We start from the raw sequence: 12,359 nt of genomic DNA on the forward strand, positions 1-12,359 counted from the left end.
GGAAATTGTTTATTCAGTAGTATCGAAGGGCTTACTCCCTGAAATGTAGATTGCAGTCTTAGTGATGTATGACAGATTCTGCCATTGCAGTGATGACCACATCCCTAACAGTCATTCTCTAAGGTTTATTTTATTATTGTGCAGAGATGTTAAGCACAGAGACATGAACACAAAATATCACAAAATAAATTAACACTAAACAAAAAGCTGGATCACTGTTTGCACACAGCAATGGTGATGACTAATAGGGCAGAAAAAGCTACAGTGGTATTGAAGCACAAGTCCTAATGTCGTCAATGTAAGTAAAGGAATAAGATGAAGCTGAGTGAGACACCACTAAGTCACTCAGCTGCAGAACTGCCAACAATCTGTAGAAACAACACAGTTCAGAAAGGGGACAGATCCCATTTAGGACATAAAAAAGATTAGTGAGGACTTCTCAGTAAACATGCTGTTAAACAAAAGACCTTTTTATCTGCATAATGGATGTTCCAAGATTGCCATCTCATCACTATAAAGCCAACCAGTGACTTGCGAGTTTAGGACAAGGACAGTACCTGCCCCCTATGTCTTCAAGCAATCACAGAACACATCGTCTTCCACTGTCTGATTGCTCAAATAGAAATTAGCAACAATTTATGCAAATGCTTATGTTCACATCTAAGGTGAGACGCTAGGTTAAAATCTTCCCTGTGCTCTAATGACTTATTTTCCTCTTCCTCCCTAAGAAATATATAAATAAGCATAACCACTGTCCCTTTAACTTTATAGCTATTATCTCACATCCTTTCCCCTGAAAGTGCTACTAATATTTCCCAAATGAATCCCCAAGAAAACAGCTACAAATCCCTTTGTTACCTCTAGGAATGAAGAAACTTTTCCATTCTACTGTGGCTCCAGCTTCATGGTATGCAGAACCCATTTGATGCAAAGGGCTTCACAAAGAGTATCATTTCATAGTACAGTTCTAGAATTAGTACTGATATTTTTTTCATGTTGAAACATTTAGGTCCCTAAGACATGAATCTCTTACATGTAGAAATAGCCAAGCAGGGAGTCTTCAACTTTCAAGCATGGTGCTAAATTTCTCCAATATTCTTACCAGAACATTAGACTTCAGTTGATGCTAGCTTCCCTCAAACGGTTCAAAGATGATACTAGAAAGTTATACATTGTCCTTCAGTAATCTTGCACGAATAAGTAGATGTCTACACAAACAGCAGCCCAAATATTCAAGCCAAAAAGGTCCAATAAGTTGATAGTTTCCCTTTATAAAACTTAGGTATTCAGAGAAGCACAGAACTGCATGTCAGAACACTGTTGGCAAGATAGTTATTATTTTGGTGCTGCATAAGAGACCTTTGGAAGGAAAAAAAGAGCAAGAAATTCAGAAAGTTGCCCAAATCTTGTTTCACCACTGTCTGTAACTCTGACCTAGAAGAGACCTTCCTATGTCAACTGTATGTGTGGAATATGAAAGACACCCTAGGACAATATAGTCCATCAGATTTCAAGATCATCCTGCCTTTTAAGTGGAGGTGTTTCTAGAACCCAGTAGGAGTAAGCACATTCATGTCCCGAGGTCTGAGGTTATGAGAACGTGGGGACCGCTTCTTTTCATCCATAGCTGGAATGTCCATCTTGGGAGGCTTGAAAGTTGCAGGGTCCTCTGCCATCCTGGTGGCCTGGGCACGCATTAGTTCCATTGGGGTTGGTTTCTGGGCACCCTTATAGGCCTGGACGGTAAAGCCCCCTGAGAGAAGAGGAGGATACAAAAGAGATAAGAGAAAGGCAAAAGCAGCAAACCATTACGCACATCTTTGCAGATGTACAGCACAATCAAGACTTGTGTAAGCAATTGCCTTTTCATCAAATTCTAAGCACTAACCTGGTGTGCTCTGGTCCATGGGGTCACGAAGAGTCGAACACGACTAAACAACAAGCACTAACCACCATGTGGCATGTGGCAGTTCTCTTTGTCAACAAAATATATTTGTGTATTCCTATAGTGACAGTCATATGTGGAAGCTATACCTAAAACTGCAACTCAAGTATCCCTTGTGATAGGCTTTTTGCACATAATCTATGGCAACTTTGCCTTGAACAGAATTTAATTGTCACTGGAAGATTCAGGAATAGTTCTGGCAAATCAGCATTAAAGGAGCAATGCAGATGGTTAAAGAGTCAGGATAATATTCACTACATTTTTTCTTAAAAGAAATAAGTAGGCAGTGCATCTTTGCTTATTGAGAAAGTACGGAACAGACATTCCTCTATCAAATATGACTGTAAAACCACATTAACTACAAATTTAGGATTAACGCTGCTGTTACAAAAGCACAATAATGTGCGGGGGGGGGGTACAAGACTGAATCCAAAGTTTGATTTTCCGACCTTTGAATGCAGCATTCAAGTTCTATGCCATAGACTGCAGAAAGCTGTGGACACACATTTTACTATATGCCACACCGTGATATATGCATTCTCTTCTGTAGTCCCAATTCCAATTGACAACGAATTCTTCCCATTTACTTTTAAGTCTCTTCATAATTTTAACTCTTTGTTAGACCAGGGCTCAACTAATACATCAGCTGACTCCCATCAGCAGAATTCCTGCACAAGGGCTTTCACTTGTGCTATGGGGGTTTCCCTCCTCTCCCCATACACCCCAAAATTGGCTCTGGGGGCATCAGAAGAAGCCCTGGAATAGTATGCAAGGGGAGGAGAGGGGGGATTGTTCTTTCTGGCAAGCCAAAATGCTTGCCTTGACAAAACAATTACCACAGTGTGATGTTTAATTTCTCCTTTAGTCTTTAAAGCCAAAGCTTGCTACTTCGGTCTTTTGTAAAATGAACACATATTTTTGAAGACTGTATTTTTGGAAGAACACATATTTTTGAAGACATAAAGACTGTTTTCTTAAAATGTTGCTATACCTGAATCAGTGTGTTTTTGAAGAGCTCTGGGTCCAAAGATGCTCCATTTTTCAGACGGTACTTTATCGCCATCCCCACCACCGGAATCCATGGCAGCAAGCTCAGGACCCGTGATGGATGCGGAGGACCCCTGACTAAACCAACCCCTGAAGAGAACAAATCAATTAAGAACTGAAGCCGGATAGGCAGACCATGGTAGTATATGACTACCACAAACATTTAATCCCAACTGAACAATTCTCACTCCACATAGGTTTACACCAAAAGATAAATCCAGGAGAAAATTATGTGAACCACATTACCTACCCACAACAGAAAGACTGGGTATCTTTAAAAATGCAGCAAAAAAGCATTGGACAGATTCCACAAACAGGATTTGCAAAACCCAAAAGGAAACTAGGATTCCTATTAATTTAGACACATAGTTAAGTGCCCTTTGTTTTCCTCTTGGGAAATGTACCTGTATGTGCGCTTGGGAGAGGAATGGGGAGTGCTGCTTGGAGTGGACTGGGCGGAAGAGGCCTGTTTATCTTCTTTTGCCATCTCTCCACTTTGCATCTTTAGGTTCTGTTAGAAAGGGTAAAGATGTACAGTTGGAAGCTTTCCAATTCTAGCAAGTGAACAGCGAGCAGCCACAGTTTAATTTTGTTTATTTCATTGGTAAAGCTTAATAAAAGCATGATGCAGCATATTAATGAGACTTGCATGCAAGACTGTATGGAGACATTTCTGCCTTGATTGCAGCTACCTCTCAGACATACCATCTTTCAAGTCATCACCCTCTATTACTGAACTTTGTATTCCACTTCAAAGGCATAGCACCCATTTCCCAGTAATAGTAAATTCTATATGTTCAGTCTCAGAAAGTTAGGCTTTTGGTGCAGGGAAATAAATAATTTACATAAATTACTTTCACTGCCAATGTCTCACTGGTACTGATCAAGAACTCAATAAATTATATTTAACTGGCACTAGATTCAAGCTCTCTTAACACAAACTCTGAAACAGGATGCAAACCGGAAAAATCCCCGATTCTATTGTGCCAATGGCACCTATTAGCAAACTTTCCACACTTAGTTCTGAAAAGTAGTAATTTACAACCAATACCAATTTAAGGAATTCACTACTAAAGCACAGTGAGACCCAACACCTTACATGGAGTGACTCAGCCACACGATGGTATTTAGTCTCCTCTGCAGTGAGGCCTTTGTGGGGAGTGTATCCGGCATCTCTCAACCCTGCCTGCTGCTCAAAGCGTTGAATGCTCTCCTGAGTTTGTTCTAGAACGGACAACATGACACATTCATACAAGCCACAAACACTACGGCCTGCAACAAGTTTCTAAAAGCCAATATCCTATAGCCTTTATAGTTATTAGAAATGATAAAGCACGGAGGGAGAGATTTCTTTAAGCCATCTATTATAAAGCGCCAGAGCAACGCACAGAACAGTTAAAAAATGTTCTGGAACTTTCATCATTCCAGCAGATTGGAAGGGGAGGACAGGACTAAAGTTAAAAAGAGAGACCAGTATAGTAAAATAATCTAGGATTGCTTTGTTTGTTTATTAAATTTGTATACAGCCCTTCACCCAAAGATCACAAGGTGGAGAATATAAATAGCCCCCTTCCCACAAACACATTTAAAAGACCATAGATTGTTTAATCAGCTAAAGGCCTGGTTATACAGAAATGTTTTCCTTTGCCCTGAGCTCTTCCTACAAGTGAGCTCACTGTATCTTTTGGGTTCCAGAACAAGACTTTCTAAACCAGGGATGGGGGACATGTGGCCCTGCAGGTGCTGTTAGATATTGTTACTGTCTATTGGCCATATTGGCTAGCTGATGGAAGCAGTAGCACATTATCTTGAGTCACAGGTAGGTTCCTCATCCCTGTTCTAAACCTTTACTGCGACAACTTTTGTTATGTTCTCATGAATGCAGCATAAATTCATACATAATCAGAAGCTGGGCCCCAAAAAGAAGCCACCAGGGTTTAGGAGGAACACCTTCAGAATGCCTTCCTCCAATCTACTGTTATTCATAGCAGAAACCTCAACCCTGTCCTTTAGTAGCTTTTTTAAAGAAAAATTATGCAATAGTAACGGCTATCTTTAAATATTAATAAAATATGTTTCCAGGAATTATTTCTTAAACATAAAAGGAAGTTTCCTTCATTGCTTTACTGTAAGAAAGTAATATACCTGAACTAGACTTCCATTCTGCGGTGATCACTAGACTTCCAAAACAGAAAAACTACAAGAGACTCAAAATGATGAAATATATATGCCACATCCAAAGCATGCTGATTCAAGCATATTGTCTATGTGCCAGTTATCTGCCCATTAGTAGGAGGAGGAAATGTACCATTAGCAACCTAATGAAGTTGTTTAATTCACTGTAAATTCAATGGAAGTGTGTATTTAGTTTTCCCAAAAGATTTAACAGCTACAATTAAACATAAGTGCCAACAAATTATCTTCCACAGCCATTCATTTTAATACATTGACTGGACAAATGGAATGAGTTTGCCAAGCTAACAAGTAAGAGCTGGCAGTACAGTCCCACTACCACAAAACACATAATGAAGTGCTGCAGGACTTAAAAGAATTAAATTTCCATGCTGTTTCCCTTAGGTTACATGCTAGCATTTATATACTAAAGAGGATCAGAATATGGAGGTAGAGCATCAAATTCATTCTTACAGCATTTTGTTTGACCCTTTCCATTAGGGAATCCAATCTCTTTGAAGGCCTTTCTGAATGGACAACTATATCACAGAGAATTAAAATAACCCACATGGTAATGAGAAATAAACCATATTGCAAAATTTGATCTCCAGGGTAACTTGCCTACTAGAGGAACACAAGAGCTCTTACTTGTAATGAGAGAATTCATGATGATGTGGGTGGCCTTGGCCTTCACTACAGGAACCTTGTTCACAGTCTCAGTGGAAGATGAGGGGGTAATGGCAGATGGATGCATGCTAGTCTCCCCTTCCTCATCCTGTGCAGAGGAAGCCAGGGACAGTTTGAGGAGAAAGGGGCAAAATTACCTTAGGAGAATCTCACACACTGCTCCTGATCCTCAAGGGAAGGAGTCCTGGAATCATACTTGAACTGTACAGATTGAACATGGTGCTCTTGCCATTTTCCCACCCTCTCATCTATAACATTTTAATTCTGTATAGTATTTAGAAATCTTTGGTCTTGCATCCAGCAGATAATCAAAATAGCATTATATGAAGCTAGAGATCACTCCTATTTTCACCAAAAACCAGGTCCGCAGTAGCCAATGAAAACAGGTGAAAATATTCTCTCCTGCATAGAAGATAACTCCAAACCCCATGTCTAGTTCTCCTCATAAGATAACAACTATGGCTTTCTGATTATTCCCAGCTTTTGATAAGTAAATCCAGGATCACAATCTGTTACTTGCCACCCACCCACAGCCATTTGACCCTAATAAAAATCTATAGTTGTTGTTGTTGTTTTTTAATCATACCAGCTCTTCGTTGTGACACTTACACTCTTTTTGTCAGACATTTCACCAGTTCTGACCAGTTACAGCCATTGTAATGAAAATGAGTGTTTCTCCCTCAATAACTGTTGCTATAAAAAGTATCAGAAGAGCATTTGTATTATTGGCATCTGCTTGACTCGAGAGAAATGGAGTGTGCCTCTGGAACGAAGCCAAGCCGCTGTTAATAGCACTGAAGTGACCTCTCAGGGGTGCAAGCCTGGGCAATGTGTATGGAGGTCCTTGGCTGCCCAGTCAACAAGACCCTACTCTCAGCCTTGCTGAAGTGGTCCAAAGGAAAGCAGAGCAATATGTTTGCTACCAGCTTGGCTTCAGGAGTTGCCAGGAGGCGGCGTACAAAGTGCCAACCAACCATCTTAGGGACTATGTTCTGGTTTTGTGTGGGGTTTACCCCTTAGCTTTTTCTTCCCTGAAGATATCCTGCAAGGCAGCAGAGGTTTAAGATCAGGGTTTTCCTTCTCCTAGGTGGATGAGCCCCACCTGCCCCTCACTTCCCTCTACAGCACGTGCAGAAACTGTCTTCTTGACACTTGGAGCCACTATGGGTCTTGTCCGCTCAATCTGCCAGAGCCTGTATTCACAGGCAGGGGAAGTCCCTAACTCAACGAGGGTTTGAGACCACTCGGCTACCCTCACCTGGTTTAGCCGGCCAGTCAAAGCTGTCTCCCGGGGTGTGGCTGTCATATGCTGATAACTTCTAGGAGCCACAGGTGAGAGCTGAGTGCAGCGTGGGAACCAAAGGTGGACAAAGTACCCCAGAAGGAGCACACTACATCTCCCACCAGAGGTACTACACCTCCCCTAACACCCCATACACCCAGAAGAGCAAAGCAATGCAAATTTGATGCCCCTCAGCACAGTTAATTTCAGTGGTTGATTTACGTCTTCAGTGGGACATTAAAAGTGGTATTTACTGGACACCTCATACCACCTCTATAGTCACTCTAGAGACTGCATACCTTGGAAATATTTTCATATTTGCGTTCTGGGACGACTGGTTGTTTCCACAGGATATTGGTGGACATATTTGGAGGAGGAGGGGTCATTGGTGCTGTATCCTCAAGGGCATCATCATAACTGAATGTTCGACGGTTCATTCCAATGGGTTGGGACATCTTTCCTAGAAAGCCTCCAGAGCCATGCTCAATAGCTAAGGACAGAGATGAAAATTTCACAGTAGGCTGCACTTTTAGAATGTCAACTTTATACAAGCAAGTAGTACAGATCACATTAGCACTTATTTCATTAAGATGATCTTCTAGCATCAATATCACAGGATTTTAGAACATTGTGATGTAACTAACTTACTTTCAGGCCCAAGGCCACATCACCGTATTCCAACTCCGTCAGGGCAACATGCCACAGGTAGGCATGGCCACCCTATAGCAGGCAAGCAAGAGCACCTGTGCACAAGCCACAACATGCATACCAGGGAACACGCACACAAACAGCAAGCAAGGTGAAAAATGAAATTGACAATAGCTGTGAGGGTAGTTTCAACCTCTCTGCCCAGTACTATGAGGATGAAATTCCATTAATGTACTATGCCCCCCTCAATCTCAAGGCAGCACCATACTGGGTCAGGGAATTGGGGGCTACTGGAGAAGACTTAGTGGACTGGATGAAGCCCATTGGCCACTGGTTCACCACTACTGATCAAAACAATGCACTTGATCCATTTCAACCAATAATTAGAGAGCTAAAGGTGCTACTAGAGCTAGAAATTCTTAGGTCAAAGCTCCTAGAAACACTGTTACTCAAAAAAGTCTACTGCCTATTAATTTAGGCACTTATCTAGTCCAGAATTACTAAAACCCAAGCCCTGGCACTAAAGCATTTATTCAGAATCTTTTCCCACATGAGACACCTAGGATCAGGAAGGTAATCAACTTTTCATTAAAAGATGTTCAAACAGAATAACCCCAGAAAACACAACCTTAAAAAAAAACCAGGCTAGAAAATGTTTAGGTACTTAGGATGGTCATTCGATTTCATAGGGATCTGAAGAATTTTCCATCCCTGCCGAGATGACTTCCCAAACTAATGGCAAACAGCCTTTTCACTCATAATCAGGTAAATAGGCACACTAACCATCGGATTTCAATAAATTCACTCAATAGCAAATTAAAAGTCAAGTAATGGTAGCATGAAATACATAATCCTGAAGGCAATCTGAAAAACTACTTCCAGGAACAGATGGAAGAATTCATCTCAGGGGAGAACTCCATCAATTTAGTAATTAATTCATCATCATCTAGTTAGCAGGTGTTGGTCATTAGCAGGGAAGAAAACTGACAACTGCAACCATAAGATGCTAGGTCACCAACAGATGTATTGTTGAAGCACAATTACAATTCTCTCTAGAGCAGAGTCAGATCTTTATGTGTGTCTGCATTTAGTGTGGTACAGCTAGACCTTCATAAAGACAACACAAATAGACTTGGGAGATTTGAATAAAGCGCCTGATGATATTTGTTACAATTACCACTAGACACTTTTACACCAGACACATTTACTTAGATAATGAGTTTTACCAGGAGCATCTGTTCGTCTTGAAGCCATGATTGCAAGTCCAGGTGTTTCACTATATGGAAATCCAGAACAGTATTGCTGTTACCTAATAAAAACAGAGGGTACTTTCATCTGCAAAAGTTACACCATAGCAAAGGATCCAGGTTTATAATAAAACTAGAGTATGTCAATGAAGCTCCACATATTTTACTTTGCTTATAAAGCTAGCAAGATGTCTAACATTTATTTTGATGATTTAAATAATGAAGCAATGAAAAGGTATTATGACCTAACTCATTTTAAATTAATCAGCCTGCGTATCATTGTAATCAAAGTTTTTATAAGGAAAAAAAACTAATAGAGCTTACCACAACTTATGATGAGAGAAAGATGTCAAAAAAGGACCATTCTGTTGCTGATGCTGAAACTAGCAAACCATCCTCACGAACTTCCATGCAGACAGACTGACAAAAATTCAGAAGCAATAAATCTTTACTAAAGTAAGACAGTCTACAATTGCAGTAAAATTGTATTCATAATAACCTAATTCAATACTGACAGAAAGCCACTTCAACCTTCATAAAGGAGAAAATAGTGCACAACGCTCAAATGCCTCATCTACCTGTTAACCATTAGGTTGGTGGTTTGAGCCCACCCAGAGACAGCTGTGAGCGGAATTTCTGTATTGCAGGGAGTTGAACTAGATCAGGGACGTCCAACAGGTAGACAGTGATCTACCGGTAGATCACTGAATGTCTTGAGGTAGATCACTGGCTCCCCCCAAAGAAGCTCAACAACTTTGGCTTCCCTTAAAAAAGCTCAACACAACAGTTTAGCCCTGCACCTCCACAAAACGGTGCTTTCCTCCTCCCTTAAAAAAAAAAAAAAAAGGTTAACAACTTTGACCTGAATCTCTTAAAAAACGGGCCTCCTCCCTATAAAAGCTCAACAACTTTGACCTGAACCCCAAAAAAGGGGGCAGATCACTGCCAGTTTTTAACTCTGAGTAGATCGCAGTCTCTTGGGAGTTGGCCACCCCTGGACTAGATGATCCTTCCAACTCTACAATTGTATGTGGGAATTCTCTAACATTTGAAGTGGTCTCAACTAGACACTATGTACATCAACCACACCAAAGAAACCTTCACTCAGTTGGACTGCCAAGTACTTGCAAAAATATAAAATATAAATATGAAGTTATAAATTAGCATACTTGGACTGCAGTAGTAAATAAATTAAGTCCAGTCAAAGTTGACTATGGGGTGCTGCGCTCATCTCACTTCAATCTGAGGGAGATGGTATTTGTTCACAGACAGCTTTCCGGGTCATGTGACCAGCACAACTAAACTGCTTCTGGAACAACAGAATACCCTGACGGAAGCCAGAGCACATGGAAATGCTGAAGTGGTACCCATCTACTTGCACTAGCATGATTTCAAACAATGGGATTCAAACTGTGGACCTTCCTACTGCAGTGGCAACACCACAGGGTCAAAGAACACTCCACATCTCAATCAACATCTATGTAATCTACAATGGCACCTGGTTTCAAGGTAATGGGAAGTTTTCCAGCACAATATAAAGCAATCAACAGTGGTAGTTTACCTTTGAATTAATAAAATGCAATGGTCTCAAAAGGCATTCTGGTGATTTACCCAGACAATCAAAGGTAAGCATCAAATAACTCAGGAGAGGTAGGTATTTCCATGAGGGAAATGCAGACTTGCCATAGATATAGCCTCCATAGCAGTAATGTTATCAGACTGGGTGAGATATAAATAAGATGCCACAATGTAATTTACATTAATTTTTCTAACCATCATCTGTTGGCCAGTTCTAAGCATTTTACTCTTCTTCCAACTGCAGAAACTGCTGACCTGGAAAGCAGCCATACAAACACCCACTAGCTCATGCCAGCATATTCTCCCATATGGTTGCAATTAACAGAAGGCAGATGCTGTAAATGCAGCTTCAAGAGGCACCAAGTCCAAATGGCCACTTAAGTCTTGTACAGCAAAACTGCTACTTCTTGCAGCCAAGGAAGTGGTTTAAATCCAAGTGAGCCTATTCTCTTCCTCCTCCAATGCTAGCGGCATTGGCTACTTTTAACATACTAACTGCATACAACATCTAACTGTTGAGGCACTTTACATATTATGAATCACTTTGAACAACCATCAACATGCAAGGAAAATAAGTTTTGCTGTAGGCTCAAAAGGCTTAGTCCACTAACAATCATTCCCTAAGCAAGTGTGTAAGGGAGGGAGGCACACCACCGACAAGTGTAGGCAACAGGTCCGTCTCATAGCTTAGGCTACAACCCTATACAGTACTCGCTCTCCAGGGAGTAAGCCCTTTTGAACTCAATGTTGAGGAAAGTTTTTAATGTTTGACATTTTATCGTGTTTTTAATATTCTGTTGGGAGCCGCCCAAAGTGGCTGGGGAAACCCAGCCAGATGGGCGGGGTATAAACAATAAATTAGTATTAGTATTTAGCTTGCTTCCGAGTAGACATGCATAGTTAGGCTGAACACCGACAGGGAAAGGCGAGGCGTTAGTTTACAAAACGAATGCAGTGAGATTAAAAGCGCGTTTAATATATTTCTGCATGTTTACTCGAGAGCAAGTCTCACCGAGCCTGCAATAGGCCTTGCTCCCAAGTAAGTGTTTTTAGGATGGCACCCTAAGAAAAAGAGGCGGTTGCCTCAGATTTCACCACAAGCAGCATCTTCCGTCCCCGTCCCGCCCTGTCCCGGGGGAGGGGAGTTCAGGTATTTTCCAAATGCTGTAGGCTTCAGGCTCTTCCAAGCAGATGTCTGGGAAGGTGTCGCGCAAAATAAATTCCGCCGGAGCCTTTCATCCCCGAGCCCAGCCTCCTCCTGATGGTCTGCGGCGGTTCCGCGACCGGCCTATCCCGCCCACTACGCGCCGTAAACAACAAGGCCGCGCTCGGCTGCTTTGCCTGCCCGCCCTCCCGCCCGCCTCTTTCCCTTACCTCCTCCTCTTCCTGGGCCGCCCGCAGCCCCCGGACTGGGTCCCCCCGGTACTAACAGGCCCGCTGCGCCCACGAGTCGGACGAGAGCAGGAGGCGGAGGAGGCCGCCCGCGAGCAGACGCCGGTCAACGAGATCCGGAGGCGCCATGGCGCAGCCCGAGCCGGGAGGAAGAGCTCAAGCCAGACCAATCCACATCAGCAGCAACGCGGCTGACGACATGCAACTGAAAGGACGCCGGCGGAGGGAGCGCAATATATAAGCTTAACGATCTCGCGAGAGTTCAAGCTCGCGGCGTTTGAGAGGCGAATGCTGAGGGAACTTAGCGGTTGGTATTCAGAAGCTTACGGGCAACGGAGATGGGCAGAGCGCAGGGGTCGTG

The 12,359-nt window shown here is 42.1% G+C and overlaps 1 protein-coding gene across 3 annotated transcripts; it reads right to left on the reverse strand.

Moving 5' to 3' along the window:
• Window positions 1-111: 111 nt before the first annotated feature.
• KIAA1191 lies at window positions 112-12,211 on the reverse strand. Of its 3 annotated transcripts, none has more exons than XM_082213579.1 (9): window positions 11,981-12,211; window positions 9,353-9,448; window positions 9,008-9,090; window positions 7,433-7,623; window positions 5,813-5,939; window positions 4,092-4,216; window positions 3,397-3,503; window positions 2,937-3,082; window positions 112-1,753 (listed from the first exon to the last, which is right to left on the reverse strand). In XM_082213579.1, the coding sequence occupies exons 3-9, from the start codon at window positions 9,033-9,035 to the stop codon at window positions 1,545-1,547; spliced, it is 933 nt and encodes a 310-aa protein (XP_082069705.1). In that variant the 5' UTR covers window positions 9,036-9,090; window positions 9,353-9,448; window positions 11,981-12,211; the 3' UTR covers window positions 112-1,544. The 3 variants fall into 3 exon arrangements, with proteins under 3 accessions (XP_082069705.1, XP_082069706.1, XP_082069704.1); XM_082213580.1 differs by lacking the exon at window positions 11,981-12,211 and adding an exon at window positions 10,198-10,357; XM_082213578.1 differs by lacking the exons at window positions 9,008-9,090; window positions 9,353-9,448; window positions 11,981-12,211 and having other exon boundaries at window positions 7,433-8,988.
• Window positions 12,212-12,359: the final 148 nt, after the last annotated feature.

The sequence above is a fragment of the Podarcis vaucheri genome, assembly GCF_965113315.1.
Source record: "Podarcis vaucheri genome assembly, chromosome: 2".
Lineage (NCBI taxonomy): Eukaryota > Metazoa > Chordata > Lepidosauria > Squamata > Lacertidae > Podarcis > Podarcis vaucheri.